The sequence below is a fragment of the Bos mutus genome, chromosome 2 (assembly GCF_027580195.1).
Source record: "Bos mutus isolate GX-2022 chromosome 2, NWIPB_WYAK_1.1, whole genome shotgun sequence".
In the NCBI taxonomy this organism is placed as follows: Eukaryota; Metazoa; Chordata; class Mammalia; order Artiodactyla; family Bovidae; genus Bos; species Bos mutus.
In genome coordinates, this window is record NC_091618.1 from 15,465,703 (window position 1) to 15,492,704 (window position 27,002).

Here is a 27,002-nt window from a genome sequence, read left to right on the forward strand (position 1 = left end):
ACTCACTTTCTGTAACTGGTCTGGCAGTTACACAAGCTCGTGCTTGACACAACTGCCTGGCTCACGGGAAGAACCCAGGGCTGCCCTATTCTACTCCACATGTTACCTGTGCCCAGAAGCTAGTGTCCCCTGTTCTGATGGGGGACAGCTTGGCAAAGCATCACAAAGGTGCCGGGAGGACCTCCAGCATAGCCCAGGGAAGGAGGGCTGGGGGTAACCCTACTCTAACTGGTCCGCAGGGCCCCTCTGCCTGGGGGCCTAGAGTCCCTTCTTTTGGGAGCTCAGGCCCCTTCCACCTTGGCACAAGGACCACACAGCACTTATGAGTCAGACGTCTAGATCCCCAGCTCAAAGACTTTAGGCACAAGTACTTCTTGTGCCTCAGTTTCCCATCATGTACAGAGGGCCTGACAGCAATCCTGGCTCACAGGGTTACTCTGAAGACGAGACGACACCATGCCTATCAACGCTCAGCACAGAAACCTGCGCGTGGCAGGCCCACGGTAAGCACTGCTGCCTGCTGTGAGCGTCTGTCTTCTGAGTCGGGAGGAGCTCACAAGGGAGGTGCAGTCAGTACAGGGGCTCAGGGCAGCGTTTCCAGTGGGGGCCTAGGCAAACCCTACGGAGATGGGAGCTGCCAAAGCCAGGTGCCGGGGTGCCGAGGAGGGCCAGACAAGCTAAATGCCTCTTCCTTCCATGTGGGCTTACCGCTGCTTGCCTGGACCTGCTCATGGAGTTCTTGGTGAACAAGTGACAGGACACTGCTTCCAGGCAGGGCACGGAAATAGGGAGCTGGGCATCAAGGTGCAACCCTGAGAGGGGAGGGGCTGGGCACAGCAGTGGAGTGAGCGTGCTTACCTTTTTGCACAAGCCATGGAACAGAAGCGCTTGGAACGCTTGAACTTGTAGGCGAAGTCCACCCGGCCACAGAGCTCACACTTGAGTTTGAGGGGAGTGCCCTCCTCTTTGGACTCTGAAAGCATGAAAGTTCGTAAGTGTGGACAGTGAGTGGTCCCCACAGGATCTGGGGCCTCTCTCACTCTGCCCAGCCTGTTCCTCGTGCCCACAGCTGTGCCCTGCAGCAGCAGCCTGGATAGTGCCAACCCACTTTTGCTGCTGTTTTATGACTTCGTACCCTGGACACCTGAGAGTTCCTTCTTTTAGGGGCTAGGAGACAAAACACGGTGGGGAAGGGCTAGCGCCCCTTCTTTACAACCCTAGAAGAAAGCAGGCGACCCTCCAGAGGGAAAGTGCTAATGCTGTCTGTCACTGCTGGTTTGCAATCACTTTTCCCTTCCTGGGCGGGGGGGGGGTCCGGCTGGCTGCCAGCCTGGGTATCAGAGCCCAGGAGATGGTAGCCATGCAGGCACCCCACCCGCCTCCATTTAGCCAGGGGCTTCTGTGGCAAGTGCAGCCCTTACTTGCTCCAATGTGCCTCTGCGCTGGCCCCTCTCCTGAGAGCAGGCCCTGAAGCAGTGGAGGAAGGCCGCAACTTGCCGGCTGGCCCATAACTCAGCAGTAACTCCCGGGGATCCGGGGCTGGAGAGGAGGACACACGTTTCCCCGGGGACAGGGGCTCCTATCCGCTTTCGAGGGACAGGGCTGAGTGTGCACTGGGGGAAACGTTTGGTCGACCGCCATGTTCACACAATTTCTGGCTCCAAGACCCTCCGTGGACAGCAGGAAAGGACCTTCCATCCTTGCTGATGTCCCGGTTCCACCCCAACCAAAGCCCCGGCATCCAGGGTCTGGCACACTACCTTGCAGATAGGGCTCCTCCATCTCTGAGTCAGTGGTGGTGGTATGGTCCTGCTGCGGAAGTTTCTCAGGCAAGAACCCCTGTGCATACTTCTTCTTGAGATTCCCCACCAGCAGGGACGAGCGTCCCACCTAGAGGACAAGGCGACAGGGAGGCCGTGAGGGTCAGGTGGGCAGGCTCGCTTGCTCTCAGCCTCATCACAATCACAAGTATAAAGCACCCAGGCACAGAGGCCAGCCCCCACCCCACCACCATCCAGGCACACCCTGCTCAAGGCCTGTTTTGCTGTTTAGCTCATGAGGTAAGATGCCACTGGCCACCAAAGGACAGGGATGAAAATGGCTTCAGCCCAGGACTGATGGATGGTTTAGAGGTCAGGAGAATATCTCCTCTTCCCAGTTGTCTAAGGCGCACAGGTAAAGACATGGGTCAGGTTCCGCATCGCTGGAACCAGGGCCAGGCCCCAGCGCTCACATGTCCTGGGGCAGGAACACGGCTGAGGCTGCGTGTGAGTGTATGGGTGACACAGAGTCCTGGCCACCATTCCTGGATCCCTTTCTGTTCTCTCCCTTACCACTGCCCTACCCGAGTCAGAGGGACAGGCAGCCAGAGGAGAAGAGGAACATGGGGACGTGGGGCCACACTGAAAGGCCAACCCTGGACTGGCTCATTCACACTTTGCTTTACTCCCTTTGTTGCCTTTTGTTCGGGCAGCCTGGTGGCCAGACCTCTAGCAGGGAGACTGGGGCTGCTACCCCATCTGCATCTACACTGTGAGGTCAGCTGGTTCTGGTGTTTCTCTAGGAGGCCAAAGGGAGGACGGAGTCTAACGAGGGAGGGGATGTGAAGGGCTAAAGCTCCTTGTAGCTAAGGGGCCACAGGCCTTGACGGACCTCCAGAAGGAAAGCAGATGAGAACCAGCCCAGGCATTTTTGTCTTCTGGCATTTCAGAAGGGCAGTCCACCCATCGCAGTTAATCAAGCTCAGAGGCTTTGACTGACTGTTCAAACCACTCATGGATCCAAAGAAAGCTCAAAAGACAGATGGCATCCCATGAAGATGCTGTGTCTCTACCAGTTAATTTCATCATGAGAGAGGCTGGAGTGCACTTGGCTCTGGGCTCCTCTCACCTATGGAGCAGGCAACCTGTCTCACCAAATTACACGGGCACTACCAGTGCTGGGTGCTGCGTTTAATGAGCCACTTTCTTGCTGCTTGTGTATCTCCCTGCAGTATAATGCTTGAGACACTTGATGAAATGCCCCTTTCTGAAATGCCCCTTACTCTCACTCACTCCTCTTTCAAGGCTCTGTCCCCAGAAAAGAAGTTTTAGGCTAGAACTCTGATCAGTTATCTTCCATTCAGATAGACCTTGAGGATTCTCTTCCATACAGGTTCCGTTTGCTAACTGGCTAAAGTGCTGCCATTTGGGAGTTGAGGCATTCAAACCTGAACGAGGTCTCATTTCCCAAAGTCCATCATCCTGCACCCAACACCCCAGTGTGAACTCCCTTCTAACCAAGGGGTTCCCACTTCACCAGGTGGGGACACAGTTGAGTCTGTGTGGAAACTTCTAACTGAAGGGGTCATGCCAATTATTCTTAATTACTGACCCCTTCTGGATCTTAGGAAGACACTCAATCCTACAAAGAAAATGACTCTGACATTCCTTTGGGGGGAAATTAGCAAGGAAAGAGCAAATTTCTTTTCACATTTTTAGAAAATTTACATGGAAATGTAAAAATATTCTAATACACATCCAAAGTATACTTATTTTAAAAAAAAAAAAAAAAAAAGAGGGGAAAAGAAGTAGTCCGTACCGGGAAAGGCTCCGCCCCCTCCTGGATCACAAACCCTTCGATAACATGCGTCAGGATTTGGGGTTTCACAATGGCCTGTGGTGGTTTATTCTCACCATTCTGGGGGGCAGTGCCGGTGATGCTGGAGGCAGAGTTTCCGTTCCCTGAGGTCATGCCGGGGCTGCTGAGGTCGGTCAGTGCATGAACAATGCCCTGCCCTGTCTCTGTGCAAGGAAAGCAGGAGAACACAAGCAGATGAGGTCAGAACCAGGTCGAGGCCAGCAGAAGGAGAGCAGGGACTCCACCTCGCCCAATAATGCACACCAGGCAGTCCCCTCCCTCCGTGACCCATTCAAAGTGGCAGTTTTCATGGACAAACCACCATGTGAGTCTCGTCTGTTCTACAACAATGAAGCTAAACAACCAGACATGTTTCTTATTTTTATCCTGCGCTAAGAATAGTTTGACTAGGTTAAACAGACAAGGATTCTGCCTTTTGGAGGAGTGAAGACCTTGGTCAATATTGATCTGGACAAACAAGTTTAACATTCAGCTCAAGGGAGAAAAGTGTATTCAAGGTACCATCTAAAACCAGGATGAAAAAAGCTGAACTAGGTAGAGGGCTTGGGGCTTGATGGGTTTGGGGGAAGACAGATTAAAGGAACCTTCCATGAAGTTCCTCGGGCAAGGGTCCAATTTTAAGCATGCTGTGAAATGTCAAAGTACTGAACCCCAAGTAAACATTTTAATATAGATCTGCCTATGCAAAGACTGGCTGCTTGGGATCACTGCATTAAGATATGTGTGTGTTCTATTTCTCCACCAAGGAAGCCACCAGGCAGAGATGAGGTTATCTATGCTGTTTCTGCAGGTCCTGTGCTTCCAATCAAGCCTCTTATCCAGTTCTCAGCTTCACACTCAATCTGATCCTTGGCCGACCACAGTCTCCTTCCTCCATGGACAGCGCTGCCTAAGTTCTCCCCATAGGCCTGCCAGCCTTGCTCTGAAAGGCCTGACAGAGAGCTCCAAAGAGTGTGAGGGAGGGGAGCCTCCGCGGAACCGCATGAGGGACCTCCTCGTCTCCACTTCAAACAGTACCTCTCATGAGCTGCTTCACTGTGAGAAACAACTTTTATCTCCTCACTTTTGTAACTCTCTTCCCACCCCTTCCCAGGGCCATTGTCTACCACCACCAACTGTGTGAGCTGAGGCTGCTTTTAAACTGGAACTTCCTAAAAAGAAAAAAAGAGAAAGAAAGAAAAAGCCATTTCTTTATTGCAACAAGCCTACTGCCAGTAAGCATAACTCAGTGTGTATATGTGTACACACTTTGGAAAACGACTTCAGTATAATTATTAAAGCAATTTTTGCACAAAATTTATAGGAAGATGCTCTTATTTCATGTTAAAGATCCAAAATCCACCACAGAGGAGGAATTTACAAGGCCTAATTATATAGGATGGAGGAATCAAAGTAAACTCATTTTAGGAAAGGTTTATAACTGGCTTTCTTACTAGTAGTCCTAGCGTACAATAAACCAGGATAAATCTTTTTTGTTAAAAAAAAGTTAACCATGACATACATCTTCAGTACTCAGACTTCTATAATTCAGCTGTAATGAACTTCAGAGCTGAGCAGGAGTTACCTGAGAGATGTGATTAATGAGATTTTAAAATAATTCTTTGGAGAGAGAGTCATACCACCAAGTTAAGAAAAATTCATTTCAATGTTTATAGTCTCCTTTGAAAAAAAATTTTTGGACAGTTTTGACTTTTCTATAGGGACGGAAATTTTCTACTTTGGATTCAGTGTTTCTAAATTGTAAAGGTGTTTAGGAAGTGAAAAGAAAATCTTTCCTTAACAATCCATGAATAACTAGGAGGACTGAGTTAACTATGCAATCAATTAAGTTTCTTTGCTTTTAAATTTTAAATACGTGAAAAAACAAATACGTATTTTTAAAAATGAGTAAATGTTAAGATAGAAAGCTTAGTATTTAAATTAAAATCCTGTTTTTACATGGCAGCTATTTCCTTCCAATTAGAGCCTAGATGAATATTCCCTAGGTTCAAGCCCTTACCAGTGCTTGACCTTTCTCGGTAACAGCCCCACTTAGTGATTTTCTGGCATTTGCTTGAACACCTCTAATGACAAAGGAACTCACTACCTCTGAAGTAGTTTGTCCCCAACTTGGACAGTTCAAGAAGTTCTTCCTTACAATGAGCCAAAAATCCATCTGTTAATTTCTATCTACTTATCCTGGTTCTATTCCTTAAGACCACACAGAACAAGGCCAATCATACTTGCACAATGGGTAAAAACACAGCCTTAGACTTGGCTTAGAGACTGGTCTCTATCACTCAAGGATTAGCAGCATGTCCTTATCTGTCTCTGAGCCTCAGTTTCTCCAGCTAGAAAATATAGATGATAAGACGACAACTCTATAGCCCTGCTACGAGGGCTAAGTGAGATGATGAATAGCAGTGCAGTGTGACCACACTGGGAAACACTCAAGAAATGCCCTTGGTGTCATGAAGGGTGGCACTCATGACCCCAGTACATATTTTCTCCTCCAGGCCACACTCCCTCTGCTCCTTCAACTACTTCTTATCTGAAAGGCTGCAAGTTCATCACCCTCTGTCATCTCTGTCAGCATTTTTTAAAGTCAGGTAGTCAACCCTAACATATCATATCAAGTATTGATCTAAGAGATCCAGTTTGTAAGAATTTTGTTTTGGAGAGCACAGATGGGCAATGAGTGACTCCCTTGTTTTAGTTCACAGCACTTCTGGGGCTTCCCTGGTGGCTCAGATGGTAAAGCGTCTACCTGCAATGCGGGAGACCTGGGTTCAATCCCTGGGTCAGGAAGATCCCCTGAAGAAGGAAATGGCAACCACACCAGTACTCTTGCCTGGAAAATTCCATGGATGGAGGAGCCTGGTGGGCTACAGTCCATGGGGTCGCAAAGAGTCGGACACGACTGAGCGACTTCACTTCACAGCACTTCCTTGGAATTGATCCGTTTTCCTCTTCATTCTGGGATCATGCCCGCCTGCCACTTTTCACTGATATTTATCACCAAATGGGTGCTGATACCTTATCTCCCTGAGATTTCTCCAACCTTGTTGGACTCTTCTTTTTGGCCCCTCTACCCTACTGATAAATGTACACTGCAAAGAGGTGGTGGTTCCTGAGGGCAGATTCTTTCCTTATGCCAAATACAGTAGCAAACAGAGATATTCACCAGCCCAGGGGCTACAGGGCCAATGCTTAACTCTGGAAAAAGACCTGTTTTGAATTTAAGTTCTAAAAAAAAGGGATCTTATTAAGCAAGAGAACAAACTAATAAGCCCTTTCACTACATCCTTAGAACAATCACTCTCCGTTATAACTCTGGCTGGTTGCAGGACAGACAAGAGTCCCAGGGACAGGCAGGAGAGTGCTTTACAACTTGTACAGAGGTTTGCAACGATTCTGTTTTGCAGTCATCTTGCAGGCAAACCCTCATCATCTGCTCTAGTAACAAAGGAGTTTGGGCTATTTCTAGAATGACCATACACGATCTCACCCCCTGCCAAGCTCAGCACTCTGAGATTAATTTAATCTGCTTCCCGCTCTCCCAGACTGCTCTGCGGCTTGCTTAAGGGAAAGCAGCTTAAACGTGCAACAACCTGCCCTGCTGGCCCTGAGGCCAGATGAGAGAGAGACAAAGAAGTCCTCTATCTTTGGAATTCTTCCTTACTCAGTTCCCTTGACTGGTCCCAAGACTGTAAGTGCTGCTGGGATTCTCAGAGGTCTCAAATGCCTTTATACAGAGTGAGGTACCTGGGTCTGCAAGGCAGAGGCCAGGACACCCTGAGAAGGAGAAGCTGCATAAGGAAATAAAACCAAGCTCCAGTGGGGGCGGGGGAAGGGAGAGGTAGAATCTAGCATTTGATTGAAGCTGACCACAAAGGGCCAAGTATTCGGATGAGAATGAACAAAGCAATGTGTTCTGGGGGCGTTGTTACATAACACAGGCCTCAACCTGTAGGCTGCGTCTCAATCTGCTCTCAGGCTCTGGCAGAAACAGTCCTTATAGGGACTGGATTAAAACAGGAAGGGCGAATCCCCTCCCCACTCCCTGGGCCCCAATTGTGAAATTATCTGCTCAGGGCCAGTCTTCTCTGCTAGGCAAAGCAGGGGCCCTATTTAGGCAGGGCTGTCCAAGTCTTGTCTGTATCTTCAGGGCTAACCCAGTGACCAACACATGACAGCCATTTAATAGGTGCTGAACCACAGCGTGTGGAAACTGTGGTCTCCATCTTCACAGTTGACCACAGTTTTGTTCTCCCTAGTCTTCCAACAGCAACCACCAGTTGAGATTGGCAAGTCACTTTCTGAGGCGATAATGACTGAGACAGAGCAGGTGGGCTGGTGCCTACCTACAAGAATGGCATTTCTGGCTACCTGGCTCTGAAGAAGAATAAGAGCTACTTCTCAGCCCATTTATTCTTGTTAGAGTGGGGATTTCCTTAGTGGATGGGAAATTTCGCATTAAATCACCTCCAAAGACTGCAGCTCTGGGTTCCCTGGCCCGCTGTGAAACACTGACGCTGGCTCCAGGCATTCAGAAAGGAATGATGTCCTCCAGAAGCAGAGGCCAGAGGCGCCTATACAAACAGCCTTGCCCCCAGGGCCAGGAGGTAGGTGTCCAGAGAGGCTGAGCTCTCCTGCCCACGAAGACAGAGGTCGGGCTGGCCCTAGCTAGGTTCCATCTGGGCCACTTTGGAACCAGTTATGGTGCTCTTTTGGAGAAGGAAATGGCACCCTACTCCAGTACTCTTGCCTGGAAAATCCCATGGACGGAGGAGCCTGGTGGGCTGCAGTCCATGGGGTCCCGAAGAGTCAGACACGACTGAGCGACTTCACTTTCACTTTTCACTTTCCTGCATTGGAGAAGGAAATGGCAACCCACTCCAGTGTTCTTGCCTAGAGAATCCCAGGGATGGGGGAGCCTGGTGGGCTGCCATCTATGGGGTCACACAGAGTCGGACACGACTGAAGCGACTTAGCAGCAGCAGCAGCAGATGGTGCTCTTTATAAACACAGATACGGCAAAAATCATCAGTTACACTAAAATACGGTTCAGTACTAGCATTTATTGTGGGTGTTTCAGATGACCTGACCAAGTCTATTTGCCCCGAAAATAAGCAGCCTTGAAGACCTGACTTCAGAGGAGATGAAAAGCAAGCAGGACCTCTCCCTACACCCCTCAGCTTGGCCAGTGGCCATTTACACTTTCTACAGACATGAGGAAAAAGAAGTATTTTAATTTTCAAGACTTCTAACTACCCGTGCCTGGCAGCAGCAGGAGTAAGACAAAGCTAATGAAGTTAATAGAGGATTCAAGGAGGCATAGTAGGTGATAACACGGATCATTTCCTGCAGCAAATTCTGCTCAGCAAATGGCAAAACAAGGTCACTTACACAACACAGAGCGTTCTCTCCAGGCCCCTGGCTGTGAAGTCCTGCTCACTGGGCCTCAGCTTGGCAGGCCAGTCCCATGGGCAGGAGGGGTGACAGCAGGGCTCCTCAGCAACTGCCTGCTCTAGAGAGACCCTGAGCGGAGCGCCTGCAAAGGGACACCCAGGGAAGCCACATCCCAGGCGGAGAGCAGCTGATGCAGACCAGGCACACCGGGCGCTAACATGGGGCGGCAAGCTGAGGGCCCGTGAGCCCTCAGCAAAGGCTGTGGCCACCCTTTACAATCTCATTATAGTCGGGCCCCTAAAGACATCAGTGCCGCTCCGAAAGTGAGGGAGGTACAAAATCTCGTTAAGTACCAATCTGTTAGTGGGGAGAAGGGGGAGGGGGAAGAGAGAGGGAAAGAGGAATCGTGGCTCCATCCTGGGACCCTGACAGAGTAGTCAACTAAAGAGATGCATTTGGTTAACAACCTGCTTTAAAATGCAAATATACACTTGCAGTCATTCACACCTGGCTGTGAATCATTTAGAGAAGCAGAGCGCTTTCCTCCCCAGTTAGGGACAGAAGGTCTGGAAAGAGGCATGGGGGATGAAGAGTGGATATTTTGGATCAGGGGCACTAGTCCTCTGTGGACTGGGGTTAGGAGGGTCCTGGGTCTAACATCTTAATTTTCCAGAGGAGAAAAAGGGTGCATAATTAAGTCTACATTTCAGAATGAAGGCAAGAGTGTGTGCCACCTAAATGAAGAGACTACGTTCTAAAACGGGCTTCCCTGGTGGCTCAGGGGCAAAGAAAACCACCTGCCAATGCAGGAGACCCGGTTTGATCCCTGGGTTGGGAAGATCCCCTGGAGAAGAAAATGGTATCCCGCTCCAGTATTCTTGCCTGGGAAATCCCATGGACAGAGGAGCCTGGTGGGCTACAATCCTTGGGGTTGCAAAGAGTCGGATGTGATTTAGCAAATAAACACCACCACCACCCACTAAACCATGCATAAAAGGAGCTCTTAGAGGTGGGAAAATTGTACTTCGCTTCCCATCCTGGGTTCCCCTGAGAACCCAGAAGGTAGGCGGCACCAAGGCCAGATGTTTTTAGCTTGTGCAATTCTGCTAAGGACCGAGATGTCAGACACACAAAAGGCTGTGGCCTTTTCTCAGAGGTGCTGTCACCATCCTGCCCTCAGAGCACCTTTGCTCTTGGGAGCCTCTCCCGAGAAGGGAAGAAAGGACTGTGACAGGAAGATCGCTTTGGCCCGCTCTGCGGAGAGCTGGCTGGCACAACGCCAGGGAAGCTGGGCCAGGTGGCCTCAGACGGGCCTCCGTGTCACTGCGGAGTGACCTTGTTAAGTCTGGGTTAAGAGGATTCGAGAGCAGACAGGCTTCCTGGATCTTAAGCATCAAGCCTGGTAGGAGGGATCCTCCTCCCTTGCAGCCATTACCATACAGCTGACTTTCAGCCTGTCTCTTTGGACACAGGCGGAGCGCACAGCCCTTCTGACTCACCCATAGGCCCCAGCTACAGTGGACATAAGCTGAATTGTAAACAGCTGAATGTTTTCCAAGCGGCCACCCCCAGCTCTGGAGGAAGGAATCAATGGAGTGAACAGCCAGCTGCCCCCGCTCAGTTCGGGCCGGGACTCAGGGGGGATTTCCACACAGCTGCAACACTGCTGCCCAGCTCAGGCCAAGGAGCACCGTGCGATGACTACCTCCGGCTGCAGGGAGCCAGGGGGAGTTCTCAACAAGAGCTCCACTTACTGGAGCCAGTCCTCCTTTCCAGTGCCCAGGGAGGGCTCCCAGATACCCTGATGTCACAGTTCTCTAGCAGATGCTGCGATTTCACAAGGCAAAAGGTGTGGAACGGACATGAGAGGCCCTCTGCTAGGGACATCAGAATCACTGGAGACGACAGGAAAAATGGCAGAGTGGAAAGGGCACCGGCTCTGGGCAGACCTGGGTTCACTCTGGTTCCATCTTTGATCACCTGGGCAGCTTCAAGCACTTGGTACCTGCTGTGTTTGTGTCTCCATCTATATAAATGACCATCATGCTGCCTGTCTTGCAGGTTGACAGTGAATAGCAGAGTTTATACATGTAAAATGCTTGGTTGGCACTGATTACATCTGGAAGCTGTTAAACAGCAGTTAACACTTGGGATCAGAAAGACCCTAAGCTTAAATCTTAGATTATCCCAGGCAAGTTACTGAAGGCCTCAGTTTCCTCATCTGTAAAATGGGATGCTTATCTTTGTCTCATATGGCTGTGGCAAGGATTAAACGTGATACTGCAGTTACAATGCAGTGCAAGAGGCCTGACTTACCATTGGAGGGCTCCCATCACTGAGACTCAAGAGACCAGGAAGCCGCCCCAGGCTCAGTGCACTGGGCCTGGCCTCTTGCGGCTCCAGAGCACAGCTGTTCTTTCACTGGCCCAAACTCAGGTTATCACTCATGTTCCTCAGATGCGGTGGCCTACTCAGCGTCCTGTCCCGGCACTCCTGAGTTCAGGCTTCAGGAAATCATACTTCCGCTTTGACAATGAACTGCAACACTAGGGAAATATACCTGCTGTTGAAGGCAGATCACACATCTCAATTCACCTTCAACAGTCATTAATTCAAAGGACATGAGAAGTGCCAGATTTCCTTCCTATGCATTTATTTCATAGAGTTTCAGGGTATCAAAGGAACCCCAGAAACCAGCAAAGAATTTAGGAGCCAAAGAAGAACCACTTTTTCCCAGTGGTTCTTATAATGCCAGGAGGTGGTTTAGCCTGTGAAAAGAAATTACTTTAAAAAGTTGAAGATAAAATCATGGAAGATGGATTTGTAACAGTTAAAAAAACCACCACAAATGTTTAGAAAATTCTCTATTTTCAGGCTGATAACAAGGAAAGGCCACCATGTTGCTGGATATGACTCTTTTGTCTACCAGCTGCAGAAGCAACAATATTTTTAGAGAAATGGGTGAGAGAGAGAGAGAGAGAATGCACTAGAGAAATCCAACCTTGGTTGTCCTTGTCTATATAATGGGATAGATTATTCTTATCTTGCAAATCAATCTTCTTGATCATTTCTGTTCTTAGAAAACACTGCCCTCTCCCTTTTATAACCATCATCTAAGTTTTCAATCACCCTACTTTGCTACCAATAAGCTGACAGAAGAGATTAATACTGGAGGCCTAGAAATGTGGACTTAATTGATTTAAAAAAAAAAATAGTATTTGGCTCACATTAATTTTAATTCAGTGTCATTTGCTTGGGCTGTTTAAAAATGTCTTAATATAGCAGTGTGGATTTAGGCCACATATGGACGGTTTCAAATATGCTAAAGATATCAGTAACTAGGGATAATTATACTGTATTTGAGACATAATAGCCATGCAACTAGGGCTTTAAAAATAACTCCTAGCAGTCATGAACTCTCATTTTCTTGCCAAAAGTTCCAATATTCAGCATCAGGCCTGCTCCTCCTAATCTACTGGAGAAGAGTCGGTTATGACATGGCATCTAAAAGCCATTTTTCTTAAGAGAAGCTATGACAAATTTCACTGCTAAGAATAAAATCATCCAAGACACAGGTTTCTGCTTTAAAGAAAGCCCAATGGCAGACTGGGACTCTCTTCAACATCTGGATTTATCTTAGAATACTGGCAATCCCTGTTTAACAGCAATCACTTCTTTGGCAGATGTAGAAAGAATGTTTTCTTTTGGATTGAACTAAAAAAAAAAATCATTTGGAAATTTAAAGTATAGGAAAACACATCCCTTTTCACTAACTATAAATAATTTGGAAGGGGAAGGAAAAAGAAAAAACCATTAAGTATGCTGGCCTAGATGATTTTACAATGAATCACACAGTAACAATTTATTATTTAAATCATATGCTATTTTTTAGTATATATCTTCAAAAACTAATCATTCTTAATAATATAACTGGATTAACTATAAAAAAAAACATTTTTTAATTCATGTCAATTCTACTTTTGTAACTAATGGGGAAAAAGCCCTGAGTCTGTAAGACTGTTGTCTTGGATAAACAAATGGCTGATTCTTTTCCTAACAATTCCCAAAATGTCATAAAGTTGAATTAAAGATGGTTTGTCTCTGAGTTTTTTTTTTTTTAAACAAGTATATCTGTGTTCTGATGTAACTAAATTCAAGCTGAAATTTTTAAGTAAGTCAATGCTTAAAATGAAACCTGCATCTACTTGAACTGTGGTAAGTATTTCAAGTTATCTTAAACAGGCCCACTTGAAACATTTTTAACAGAACACATATTCAAACAGAGTCTTTTAAACTGGTGACTCACACTGCAGTTTAAAGCAGGCCATAAAAACACTGAAAACATAAATCTGTATATGTTCATCACTCTACCTTGAGGGGTTAGTCCCAGCTTTCATTTCCATCAGACAGGTGCTGGTAAGGCACTGCAGAGTCATTTTTGTTACTGGCAAAAGCCCTCAGGGGAGCAGATTGCGTAAGGCAGCTAGTCCTCACTCTTTCTCCAGGGAGTGGAAAACACCCAAGCATCTCTACAATCACTTTTGTGAGATTCCTCCTGACCACAGAAAATCATCATCTTCATCTTCCAGTTGCAAAAACTGGCACCAAAGAAAGGGAATAAAAGAGAAACTATGCTTTTCTGAAGGCGTCTTGCTTCCTTATTCTTATTTCTAGTAGATGTGATGTAGCTTTTCAGAGAATCTTTTCCAGGAGGGAATCAAATCTTCCTGGAGAGTAAATGGCACTGCACAGCTGAAGAACTTTAATAATATAATCTGGGACTAACCAAGAGGAGGTAAAAACTCCCTGTGAATGTCACACTTCCATGGAGCAGCCTTACTAGAACTGGAACCACTATCCTATTCTCTAGTTTTTCAATTTAAACTTTATGTTGGCTTACCTACCTATCAATGTGAACTGAAAGGGAAGGAGTTTGACAGGAAAGGGGTGAACTTTATTCAGCAAATTAGTTACTGAATGCCTAGAGAGAGGCCCACAGCCCAGAGGAGGACAGAGACTTAATCACAACAGGAAAAAACTGAGACAAAAAGACATTCACAAACTCAGGGAAAGGTTCTTAATTCTGAGTAAGTGTTTTCTTTCCCCTAAAACAAGAAAACCTACAGAGGGGACGCCGAAGAGCATGCAAGACCAGAGGCACGAACAGTTCAGTTTCATAAAATCATCTATCTATTTATTCCCCTTATTCTCTCTCCCACTGAAAGATCCAAGGGATCCAAAGTATCTGAGACAGGAAATGAGTAAGGCAGGAAAAAGGATGTGGTTTGAAAAGAGTGGATTCTGGGGCTGAGCCAGAGCAAGGCACAGGCACAGGGTCAGAGATGGGGGAAGGGGCCTCTGGGACAGGAAGAGAAGTCTCAGGGTCACCAGTTTAGACTAGAAAGTCAGTGTCAGAGGAGGGATGTCTGGAGAAGCATGAGACACCTTCCCAAGAGGTTCTGCTCCACTGCAATGCAGAGCAACAAGGGCTGAAGAGGCCCACAGCCAGGAGAATCATTACTGGCACAGAAGGAAGAAGAGCTGGAGATTCCTCCTCACTTTGAGGGCAGTGGAAATAATATCTTGAGTGCACCTGACAAAGGCAAGTTAGAAATTAAGCCAGGACCTGGCAGAGAAGTGGACGGGGCTAGGAGGCCATGAAAAATACGAATATTCATTAAGTATCTATGTGCCACCTAGCAATACAACAACAGCTTAAAAAGGCGGCGGTTGGGGGTGGGGGGGAAGGTGATGAAAACAGGAGCTATGGCTCACAAAAATGCAGTTCGACAACTGAAAAAGCAGCTCAAGAACAACAGAAAGTGGACTTGAGATTAATGCTGGAGAGGGAAAAAAAGGCATCTCTTCTTCCCAATGTGTATGGACAAGCCTGGAAACAGATCCTGGGTGGGCTGAGGGGCAGAGCTCCCATGGTGAGTGCCTGGAAAGGGCAGGTGCCGCACGAGCACCACTGCCCATCTGCTGGGCCCTCTGTGAAAGAAGCCAGCCCTTGTAAAGGAGCCGAGCCAGAAGCTCTGGTTCCCGTCTGGCAGGGACTGGAACTCAGGGACAGAAACAGTGGGAAACACACAGGCATCAGCTGATTCAAAAGTGTGGTTATTTCCACACGCAGATCCAGATGTTGAGGGTGAAGCGGGGAAAACCACTTTTGTATTCTCCACAGTGCCTAGGACAATGCTTCGCATGGGTCAGGAGGGCAAACAAGGTGTGTGAAATCTGAGAGGAACCAAAACTACTTAGCTGTGCAGGTATCTTAAGATACGAGATAGAACCTCTCGCCCTGTAACCAACACAGTAAGTTTCTTTCTCTTCTAAAGTCAAAATGCTATTAAGCCCTACATCCCATGTGACCTCAACTTAAGCCCTAAATCAACAGACACTGCCACAGGTCTGAGGCCCTGTACACAGAATAAAAACTGGGGAGGGCAGGGGCAGACATATAGGAGCAAGAAGGAATTTCCCTGCCTCATTAGCCTGCAATTTCCAGACTCATCTAGAAATCCTAGCAGTTCCAACGTTTGGGTTGACTGGGGGTGGGGGTGAGGAATAAAAAAAAAATCCCAGGTGAATGGTAATTGGATTACCCAGTTATGCCCCAGAGTCAAATAGCTGGAAAAGGCCAGGACAGCAGGGCCTGATACGGTTAAAATGACACTATTTTCTAAACCAAAAATTGAGACACTTGGCTGATAAGACAATGGGATGGAATATTTTAAATTGGGGTTGTCCTAGAAAAATTGGGGACATATGGTGGATTTAGGTCGGTAGCTTATTTCACAACAAGGGATCCTCTGGGTCCAATATGCTAATGGAAAGGGATTAAAGATCTGGAATGGGAGATCTAAGGGGGAGAGCTGTCACTGATTTGTTAAACAGGAAAAGGAATAGAAAACTGTGTCTCTGTAGACAGCAAGGCAACAAGGTGAACATTCTAGGTATGGAGCAGGAAGGAAAGGAAAGTTGATTAGAACTGAAACTGTGTCAGTGAAATCTGTTCAGGTCTCAAAAGCGGCCTTGGGGGAGGGAGGGTGAGGACTGTGACGGTGGAGTATCACCGGCACAAACTGGTATCCAGCAATATAGCAGTCGCCGACTAGGAGTTCTCATCACTGCAGGGTCACCGTTAGTTGGCAACCTGACCTTGGGCAGATTATTTCCCTCCCTGTGGACTTCAATTTAACGACGGAATCTCACAGGTCTCTGTTTTTAATGTAAAGAGCCCACACAATACAATATGCCTTCATTTGGCATGGGAAGGAGAGAAAACGCTCTTCTAAAAATGGAAGAGAGGAGGACACAGAACAGCTTGTCCCTTTCCATCCAATTAAAAGCCTCGTGAGACTAGATTAAAAACAAAACTCTCCACCGAAGTCGCAGGCCCTCCAAGATAGGCAGTCGCCTACCCAGAAAGTAGAGCAGATGCCAGCAGCCCTGTCCCTAAGCGGACCGTCCATCCCCGGGAAAGCGCCGTCCCCGGAGGACCGAAGCGGGGGTGGGGGCGTGCGGGGACACAACGGAAGCGTTGGGCACGCCGAGGGTGACGCAACGGCTGCCGGGGGAGTGAGGGGCAGGCAGGGTCCCCGACGAGGCGGGGGAGGCGCAGGGCACCTCCCTGGCGCCGGGAGGGCGAGAGTCGCAGGCTGGCACGGCCTGGCAGCCGAGTAGGCCCGGGCCGGGAATGGCACCGGAGGGCGGTGGCCGTTGTCTGGTGCGACCAGCGTGGGCCGCAGGACCCCTCCGGGCGAGAACCCCTCCCCCGCCACGGACACTGACCTGTCCAGGGCCCGGCTGGGCCTGGCCGGGCGGGGCCTACGCAACCCCTCGGCCGGGCGCCGCCTCGCGCGGGGTCCCGGGCCCGGGCGGGCCGCCTCCTCTCCGCCGGGAGCCTCCGAGCCGGGGCCCGGGGCTGCCGCGGCGCATCCGACCGCACCGGCCGAGCCGGCGTCCACAAAGGGCGGCAGGGGCGCGAGGCCGGGGTGGGGGTGCGGGCGGCGGCGGATTGCGCGCGCGCGCGCGGCGGGCGCTCTAGGGCTGCAGCCGCCGCGGAGACAATGCGGCGCGTCCCGGCAGGGCTCCCGCGGCCGCCTCCGCCGGGGGCGGGGCGAGGGGCGGGGGCGGGGCCTGGGCGCGCGGGGCGGGGCCTCCAGGAGGCGGGGCGCCAGCGCGGAAGCTGGGCCGCGCGCTTCCTTTGTGCGGCCGCGCCGGCCCCGCCCCCGCGGCGCCCTTGGGAAGGCTCCGCGAGGCCGGTGGCCGGTTAGAGACGTCAGTTTGAGGTTTAAGGAGGCAGGCGCCGCGCCGCGCCTCGCAGACTTCCGCCCTCGCCCCGTCAGAAGTCCCCAGTGCGGTGATGGACTGTCGCCTGGCCAAGTCGGAGGCAGGAAGAATAACGACTAGCACTAATTGAGTGCTTAATTTGTGTCAAGCCCCTACATGCTCGCGCTCTCCTCTCACTTAAAAGAGTTCACAATAACCCCACAAGTAGTCATTATCCTCCCCACTGGGAACTAAGTATCAGAGAGGTTAACTAATGACCAAAGTGCCCCAGTTACACCTCCATAAATGGGGATAATGCCTCCTCTTTAGGCTTACTATGCAGGTTAACTGAGGGCATTTACACAAATTGCCTGCAGTGCCTGGCACACAGTTGGAGCCCAGTAAATGTTACTTCTTTTTCTAAACCACGCTGGTTTAAACTAAACTGTGGGGAAGCACCTTCATTCAGTAGACGTGCTAGAGCTTGTGAGACCTTCACAAGCCCCCACCCCCCCACGCCCAGCTTCATGCTGAATAGATGATCCGAATTTCTCTCTCCATGCTTGACTTCTATTTCCAATATTTTCTCATATCCTTACCTTTCTTAGCATTCATTCATCCCCCCATCCCTTTCCCCACAGGCCTCATCTCTCTTTGTTTCCACATTTTACATTTATTTTATATTCCCTGTTGGTTTACTTTGCTCTCTTTTTCTTTCCCTCTCCCTCCGCCCATTTTTCAATGCCTTCTTTCATTAATATTCACATTTCCTTCCCCTTTCTGTCCTTACATTTCTTACACTTGTATTTTGTTCTATAAACATGCCCACACTACTCCCTACCTTTATCCACTTCAGTAGTCCCTTCTGGAATGCTGTATGCCCAGCTCCACATGTCCAGGTCCTACCTCTCCTAAAGGTCTAGACTCAAGAAAAGTAGCTGGCAAACTTTTTCAGTAAGAAATCAGATAGTAAATATTTTAGATTTTGTAGGTCATGTGGTCTCTATTGCAACCATTCAACTCTACTGTTGCATCAGGAAAGTGACCACAGACAACACTACATGCATGTATGTGGCTGTGTTCCAATAAAACTTTATTTGTGGACACAGACTTTTGGATTTCATATAATTTTCATGTATCGCAAAATATTCGTTTGAGTCTTAAAAAAATTTTTTAATGCAAAAAACCATTATTAGCTTGTGGGCTGTAGGGATACTGGTAATATGATGAATTTGGCCCTTAGGATGTAGTTTGCCAACCTTTGCTCTAGAATAATGCCACTTTACCCCCCTGCAATCTACCCAGATAATCTCTACTCAGCAGTAACTTTTCTCTCTTACTTTTTAAAGCACTTACCCATAATCTTTCTATGACATTTATCATATCTTTTACTGTATTTTTTTCCTGTGCACTTCTCATCTTTTCCAGAGGAGCTTAAGCTCCTTGAAGGTAGGGTACAGACCTCCTTTCTCTGTGGATTACCTCCCATTTCACAGTGCTCTGCACAAAGCAGGCATTCAAACATAATACAGATGGATATTTAAATCTTGGGTGGTTGACGGTTGTTTCCACAGTGCAAAGCTTACTTTTCTCATGAGATAGAACGTTAGGAACAGGGTGCTTTGTTATATGTGTATCGTTTGGACTAGATTTCAGAAAAAAATTTTGAGAGTTTTATAGACAAGATGGAGAAAGGAAGGCAAATGTCAGTTCATTCAGAGATTGTTGGATAACAAGTAACTGAACAAAGACTGTTGATTACCACCAACCTGCAGACAGGGCATATGTCTTCAGTCAGGTCCTATTCAACATTTCTATCAGCAAATTGGCTAAAGACATGCTATATAATATACAGATGGCAAAGTTAAGCAGAGGCGTTAGTAGAATGAGTGACAAAATTCAGATATAAAACATTCCTCACCCACCACTTATTCTCTCTGTGCCTTGGTTTTCTTATCTTGAAAATGGGCATAATAAAGGTTTCAGCTTCAGAGAATTACTGGCAGGATTAAGTGAGGAAATGCATGTAAAGCTGGCAGACAGGACTCATTAAATGCTAGCTATTAACTGTTACCATTTTCTGGTGTGCCTCAAACTGTGGGCTAAATTCACAAGACACCATTGAATGGACATAATAACATTCTGGCTCACAATAGACTCTGTACAAGTTTGAGATGGAGGGGACCTGAAGTGATAGCAGTTCATGTAAAAAGAAACCACAAAACCAGAAACCAAAACCAAGCCCAACCCCTCTGGGATTCACAAGACACGGTGCTCTGTGAACCAAGGGCATCATTCCCTTGGGTTGGGAGAGTTAACATGGGGTCATAGGTGCAATGTCCTGATGAAGGCAGGTAAGGGCATTACCCCTGAAGCCAGAATTTTGGGGCTGCCCTTTCTTACCTGTGAGACCTGGAGCCTTTCATTTCCTCCTCTAAATAATGGGGACAGTAGTAATGATCTCTCAGGGATATCATGAGTGAGCAAAGGAAAACACAAGTTGGCACATAGTAGGTGTTCAATAAACTTTAGCTCCTCTCTACTATACTATGCAGAGCTCTGCCTCTTGGAGGGCTTATAAAGCTAGGTCTAGGTGCCAACCTTGGGTCACTAGCACTTTTTTATATTTGGAATTAATGTGCTTCATTTGGGGGAATCACACTTTAAGAGAATTCATGGAAAGGTGGAATGTGGCTAGACAAGAATGATCAGCATGGTGGAAATGGGAGGTCTTGATGTGTGACAGGTAAAAATTGAAATAAATCTAAAATATTTAGCCTGGAGATGTTTTTTTCTCTCTTTTTTTTTTTTAATGGGGGGGGGGATGGGGAGAAGAAAGAGACATGATAACTGTCTACACACACTGTAGGAGATGGACTCCATTGCAATCCACAAGACGGAATCACAGCCAGTGGTGGGAGTTCCAGCACAATAGATTTTGACTTAATTTGAAAAGCCACTTTCTGATAATTAGAGCAAACCCACAGTGGAATGGGCTGCTTTACAAAATGGTGAACCCCTTTTCATTGCAATTTGCCAAGAGAACTCTGATCTCCTCTCTTTTAATTTTTCGAATGTTCTTTGCTTTCCTTTGCTTTTCTTTTCCTTGATCCCTCTTCCATTCCTTATAGGACATTTATAACTACTTTGCCCCAAAGTTCTTTTATTCTCATTTCTCTTTCTTCCATTTCCAAAACCCCCTTTCTCTTGTTCTCTCCACCCCCACTCCCAGCACATTGAGTTCAACAATGGAACTGCCTCCCTGAATTATACGTGGCCCATGGCCCAGAATGTCATCGAGATCTGGGCCAAGATGGCTGCACACACTGGCAGAGAAGGAAAGGAAAGTGAGGGGATTGCTGTGGGGGCAGAGGTACCACCGTGGTTCTCCTGTCAGGGTAGAGGGATCAGTGGAGCCTCCTGAAACCCAGGGCTTAGAGAAGCCTGACTGCCACTGAGCGCTTGCTCAGTGGGGGAGCCCAGGGCAGAGCTGCCTGTTCCTTCAATGAGGCTTTCCATGAATCCCCTGCTAGCTCCCCTTAGGCATTGCCCTCATCTGTGTGCTATGCAGCCGCCTTGTCGTATCGCCAACTTCAAGAACACTCTCTCATACCAAGCAGAGCAGAGGACTGAGACAACTGGATCCCTGGGTGAACTCTCAACCTAGCACATGGCGGCAGTGGATACATCTGACAGCAGTGACAGGCCGGCCTCATCTAGAACTTTCAATTCTTTCTCTATCCTTTTATACCTTCTGGGTCCCCTTTCTTTATCCTTGCTTCATCCTCTCAATCCACTCTCTGATCCCACCTACCCAAATTCTTTCTTGCTACTTGGGGTTTATAGTTTCCTTCCCGTTCTAGAGGCCCAAGTGCAATGTGCCAGGGGGTGGCAAGGAGGGCTGACTCTCTTCCCTCCCCCAAGGGCCCACTACACTTCATACCGTGAGCTGGGGACTGCTGGATGTTCGGGCTCTTGGGCACAGTCAGGCCACCTGGCATGGCAGTGACGATGGCTTGCTGATGTGGTGATGGGCCAGACCGAGTCTCCGACCCACTCTTCTCCCCAGGTACCACTTCCTTCCAGTCATCAGGGGTGCACTGCTGGGGCTGTTGAAGGACAGGACAGATATGATTTGCTCATGAATTGTCTCTGCCTTTCTGGATGTGTCCCCTGTTTCCGTGGAGCTTGGGAAGAAGGACATTTAAGATTCAGCCAGCCCCAAGTTAGTGAGAGGCCCCTTTTCTTTCCTGGAGTACTCAACAAGGACTTTGATGCTCAGCCCACACAGATACACATCCCATTGGGGGCCATGGGATGGCCTGAGTGGTGACCTCCCTCTCTGTTCCCTGGGCCTTGGGATAGGCTTACTCACCACTGGTGAAGCAGGCTGTAGTTGTAAGATGACAGCCGAGGCATGCTGGAACCTGCGCTGAGGGGTGTGGGCCAGGCCCTCGGGATATCCGTTGTGAGCCCCAGTGTCTGGTGTGGGAGGGGGACACTGCTGAGAGCTGCCAGGCTTGTGCAGATTGGCAGTGGGGCACTGGAGAGGCAGGGTGGATGGGACTGGACCTAGCGGCATGGCATGGGCTTCTGGGCTGGGTTGCAGGGCCAGGCTCGGAGGGACCGAGGCCAGCTGGGGATGGGATGGGGCTTGGAGCGCCGGCCGTGATGGCTGGGGCGGTTGCTGCTGCTGTGATGGCTGCTGCTGCTGCATCACAAACTGGGGCTGCAGGTGCTTTGAGGACGGTTGGGAGAGGAGCTGGTGCGGCTGCAGCTGAGCATAGGCTGAAGAGGGAGAGGCCAGGTTAGGTGGCATGGCTTGGCCTGGTCTTCTACTGTGTCCCCCCATCTGCGCCCCCTCCCACATCCATATAAAGAAGGCTCTCCAAACTCAATGTTCTTGCTTTCATCTCTTTCCTCCTTTGCCAAGAGCTTAGCCTGGCCATTGCTAGGGCCTGACTTTCTCTGTTTTTTTTTTGCTTTCTTCCTATTCGGAAACACTGGGCCCTTGGCTGGCCCTCAAAGCCCAATGCAAAGCTCACCTCCTCTGTGAAGCCTTCTTGGATCATTCCAGCTGTTCAGAGAAACCCTGGATACTGCAGGGTGATACATTTTCTCTCTCCTCCATGCCCTGCACTTGCTTTGCTCCATGTTTGCAACAGGTGCAGCCCATCACCCAGCCCAGCTCTGTAAGGATGGCTGTTAGTCACCCTCCTGGCTCTGCTCGAGCCGGGCCCCCTCCAGGGAGGGCCTGCTGCACACATAGTCCTCAGACTCTGGCGGGAGGCAGCCTGGGCTGGACCACAGTTTCCTCCTGTTACAAGTGGGGGACCTTGGGCTAGCTGTTTAACCTCTCAAGGCCTTAGATGTCTTGTCTGAAAACCAGAAACAAAAAAAGCTCTTGCCCAGAATGTTGTAAGGATGAAAGAAAGAAAGAAAGAAAAGAAACAACACAAAAAAACTGTGCAAATAAAATGAGAAAAATGACATAATGTGAACAGCACAGTGCCTGGCACACGGTCACGGTCAGTCATTTAATTTGTATATTCAATCATATCATTAAAAGTGTTATTTCAGTCTTAGCTTAGGTTCTGAGTGTCCTGGGCTTACCTCTACCAAAATGACGTGTATCACAATGGATAAGAACTGTTTCTTAGCTATCTTCCCTTACAGGTCATGAACCCCTGATGATTGGAAACAATCACGTATGGCTTTATCTAGAACCTCATATGATACTTAATATCAGATGAGGGCTGAATAAATAAATGTATTGTCATGGACTGGGGTTCAGGGGTTGCCATTTGCTCCTTGCCCTTTCTTCCGTTTTTAGCCAGGCTGGCTTGTGGAGGTGAGGATTCCTATATTTTCTCATCATCCTTCCAGTGTCCAGCTCATGCCTTATGGACAGTAGGGGTTCAGGAAATTTAGCTCAGAGATTGGGTGTTCTCACCTTGCTCACTCTCTGACTAGTGGCATCCAGGCTAGCTTAGCATGAGGGCCGCTCAGTTGGACTGGTCCTGCCTAAAAAAGCTGTCCTTGGCAGAGACTCGTATAGCTGGAGGGCCGGCAGAGAGAGGCTGTGCTGTGCAAATACACAGAGGACCACAGCTGGAAGCTCGCAAGTGGATTTTTACAACCACAGGCTCCAAGCCAATGAGGGGAATGCCAATTCTGGGTCCTGAGCTGACATGTGAAAGGATCCTGTGACACAGGTGCAAAGGAAGCAGACTGCACACACAGTTAGGGGAGGCACCTTCTTTCTTAAATTTTGTCTATATTACACATAGGTTCCCAGCTATCTCATCACAAGCCCATGTGGAGTTTCAAGCAGAATGTCAGCAGGAATGGAAAGGAGAGGACAGAAACAAGAGGTGTTAAAGCGACACAAAATGCTCCTTGGTGACCTACTGTTGGAGGCAGAGGAGGAGGGTGTATGGATGGCCCTGGATGACGGTGAACTGTGGCAGAGAGAAACATGGACGGTAATGAGGTTTTGTGAGAAATGTGTGGGGCTTCAGGTGATGGTAGAGCATCCAACTGGAAATGCCAGCAGGCATTTGGTGATTATAAATTGCCCCTGACCCCAACCTGAGCTTTGTCTCCTAATTTCACCCTGAACAGCTCAAAACTTAACAATCAGGTAAAGACTGTTAATCAGGCAAACTTAGTAATCAGGGATTTTTAAGATGATCCTTGTTAAGACACCCAAGAGATACTGCAGAGGCCATGAAGTGCCTGGATAGGCTCTAGCAGTCAAAAAGATCTGCAGATGAGGGGAAGTATCACTGAAGACTCAGGTGAAACTTGTTCTCCCTTATCCCCAAACCATGAATTCCTATCCTGGGAACAGAGTCCATCTAGGGGCTGCTGGTTTGAGCTGAGAGCTGGAGATGGTACAGGTCAGAGAGGCTAAGAGGGTCAGAGGCTTGTCCTGCCACCCACTGGCTATGTGGCCCGAGACAGGTCCTTTTCCTTCCCAGGACTTCAGGGTTTTATCTGTGAGACAAGAGGTTTGGGCTAGATGATCATACAGTCTGATGGGGGCAGGGTGGCTATCATAGGAAAAGAGTTTAAAATTCAGGATTTATAATGTGGAAAAAGGAAGTTTAGAGTAGGTTCTAGATCTATAGTGCATAAGAGTACAGTTAGGCACAGTACACATGTGTTCACCAAGACTGGGAGAAGCAACTGTTGGCCTCCCAGCCCTCCATCCCTGGACCTCCTCTCTGTCCCACTCTCCCCAACCCTGTGCTGCTTGTGGAAGGCCATTGTTTCAGGACAAATGATGCTAGCACATGCTGAGGCTGGAAACAAAGCTCATGAAAGCTTAGAGAAGTTCATAGATCAAAGACTCCAGGATATTTTGGGGCAGGGGGAATGTACGTCCTTAAACTTTCAAGGTTAATAAAAGCAAAGACCATGATTTAACTCCAGCATTGTGCTGAGTCAAATTCCTTTTATTTAAAGCGTTGTAGTACATTTCTAATTGGTCTTTCTGATTCTAGTTTCTTCTCTCTATAATCTGACTTGTGGATAGATCACAAATTAATCTTCCTAGGGCACAGATCTGATCCCTGATTAAAAGCCATCAGGGACTCTCCTCTGTCTGTGGTTGTCTAAGGCCCCTGGTGTTCAAGATCTTCTTACAATATAAAATAACCTTTTAATATTATTTCTTTGATCCAAGCAATCTTTACTGTTCACTGCACCCTGTACAGAAGTTTGTACCCTGTCTCACACTGTCTAGAGTGCCATAAATCAAATCCTCACAACCTCCCTTTCCTGCCACTTCCCAGCAGTGGGAGGCTGGGCAATCACTGGACCTCTCTGGACCTCTGGCTCGTCATCTTTAGAGTGGGGGTCACGATGATATCTACACTCACAGTTATTTCAGTGAATGACTTATCTGCTTTGATAGACAGAATTTAGGATTGTTTCCTCCAAAGTGCCTAGAATTTAGCAGATGCTCAGTGTGGCTGTATGAATGAATGACAGCAAGGTGGAACTCCAGCTTGTTTGTGCCACAGAACTCTTCCCCTTCAGAGCTTGGACAGGCATGAGTTGGGGATAACCCTATAGGCCATTTTGGTTTTATCAGCACTCTGGTTTACTGAAGACCTTCCTCCTGTGTAACCTCTGCTCACCGCCTGCCTGCCCTTACCTTCATCCATCCTAACTGCTCTGCTCACTGTCTGTACAGCATTCCTCTCCACTGTGCCCTTCTGGCTTCAACTTCAGTGCTTCCATTTTCTGGAATGCCCTCCTTCTGCTTCAGTGATCTCAGTAAGGCATAAGCTTCTTTGGCCCAGGCTCAGCTCATGTTCTCTCTGCCTTGACCCTCAGTTACGGGTTTTCCCTCGGAAGTCCTGAATGCGCTTGCTTTTACTGCTGATTTCTTTGATTCATTTGTGATTTAACATGTACTATCTTGTAGATGTATTTCATCAATGTTTAAAAATTCTTATCCCCCACCACCATTTTAACATCTTTTGAATTAGGCTGCATATTACAGTTGATGATGCTGGTTTAATTGGTAGTGCTTTCCTTAGAGGCAAAAACATGGTGCATTTTACAGTCAGTGGTATCTTAAACTGGAATACTTTTTATGCTTTTGTGTGTTTATTTTCTGTCTATCTGGCCAGATTATATGCTTTTTGAGTCAAAGTTTTATGTTTCATTTTTTTTTTTTAACTTTAGAGATGTGCTTTAGTTGAACTAACGTTCAGTGTTTCTTTTCCCTTCCACACTGTCCAGCACAATAATCTACATGTCCGTAGATGCTCAGCATCTATCTGCTGTTGATCATAGTGAGGTCAGTGGGGTGGCTGATGATGGGCACTTCCCACTGAAGCCACCATACCAAAGGCGGCCGCACCCCTCTTCTCTACAGCTCAGATGGGGCATGTCACTTTTTGAAATATTAATGCACAGAAATCTCTCTGGGCCTTTATTTCCTCCTACAGTCCAGGGGCTTCATTTTTCGCTTGGAACTCTTTTGGCTGTCCCTATCCCCCACTGCTAGAAGGCTCACTGCTTCTAGGGAACAAAAGCTTGGTTCCGTGGGACCTCAGCCATGGCTCTGGAAGGCCTCGTCAGCCCTTTCTGTTACGGAACAGAGGAGGGGCAGGCCTAGGGCCTCCCCACATTAGGGCCCAGCTCAGTGGAGAGACTCTAGGTCAGCTCTTCTTTCCCGTCTTGTGCTTTAACCTTGACAGCCGCCTTAGAATCTGAAGAGACCAATTCACCGTTCCCCAAACAGTTGGTTGTTAGCAGCCAGAGGATTAAGGGCCCCTGTGCAGGAGGGCCGGCTGTGAGGGTTCACCGACTCGCGCCCTTTGCTGCATGCACTGCCAGAACTTGTGACCAGTAATGGATCTCGATTGATCCTAAGTCTTCCTGGATGCAGGAAAAAGCTCAGTGTCCAGAAGTGCTGGGATTCTTGCCTCAAAACACACGGGAGCCGCGAGCATCCCAGATGTAGGTTGGTTTGCTCAAACACATTTTTCTCTGAGCTGCAATGCTTGACTAGAGTTTGGAATTACCTGGACTACCAGTGAAGGGAGGGTGCTTGCAAGAGAGGAATGGCATAACTTTCTACTACCTACTACTCTTCAGGGCTTAGAGAGTTAAATGAAGAGATACTTTCAGCTATTCGTTCACACGACAAAAATCACAGCACCGACTACAGAGCAAGC

General features: G+C 48.2%; 1 protein-coding gene across 3 annotated transcripts in view; it reads right to left on the minus strand.

Annotated features, from left to right (window-relative positions):
- The window catches only part of PHC2 (polyhomeotic homolog 2), a 111,452-nt gene that overhangs the window by 4,044 nt on the left and 80,406 nt on the right, over positions 1–27,002 (minus strand). For all 3 annotated transcript variants that reach the window (XM_070385090.1, XM_070385097.1, XM_070385105.1), the window contains 5 exons: positions 21,680–22,092; positions 21,248–21,413; positions 3,580–3,782; positions 1,761–1,890; positions 859–973 (listed from right to left, as the gene is read on the minus strand). In XM_070385090.1, coding sequence (XP_070241191.1) covers positions 859–973; positions 1,761–1,890; positions 3,580–3,782; positions 21,248–21,413; positions 21,680–22,092 — 1,027 coding nt within the window. The remainder of the gene's footprint in view (positions 1–858; positions 974–1,760; positions 1,891–3,579; positions 3,783–21,247; positions 21,414–21,679; positions 22,093–27,002) is intronic.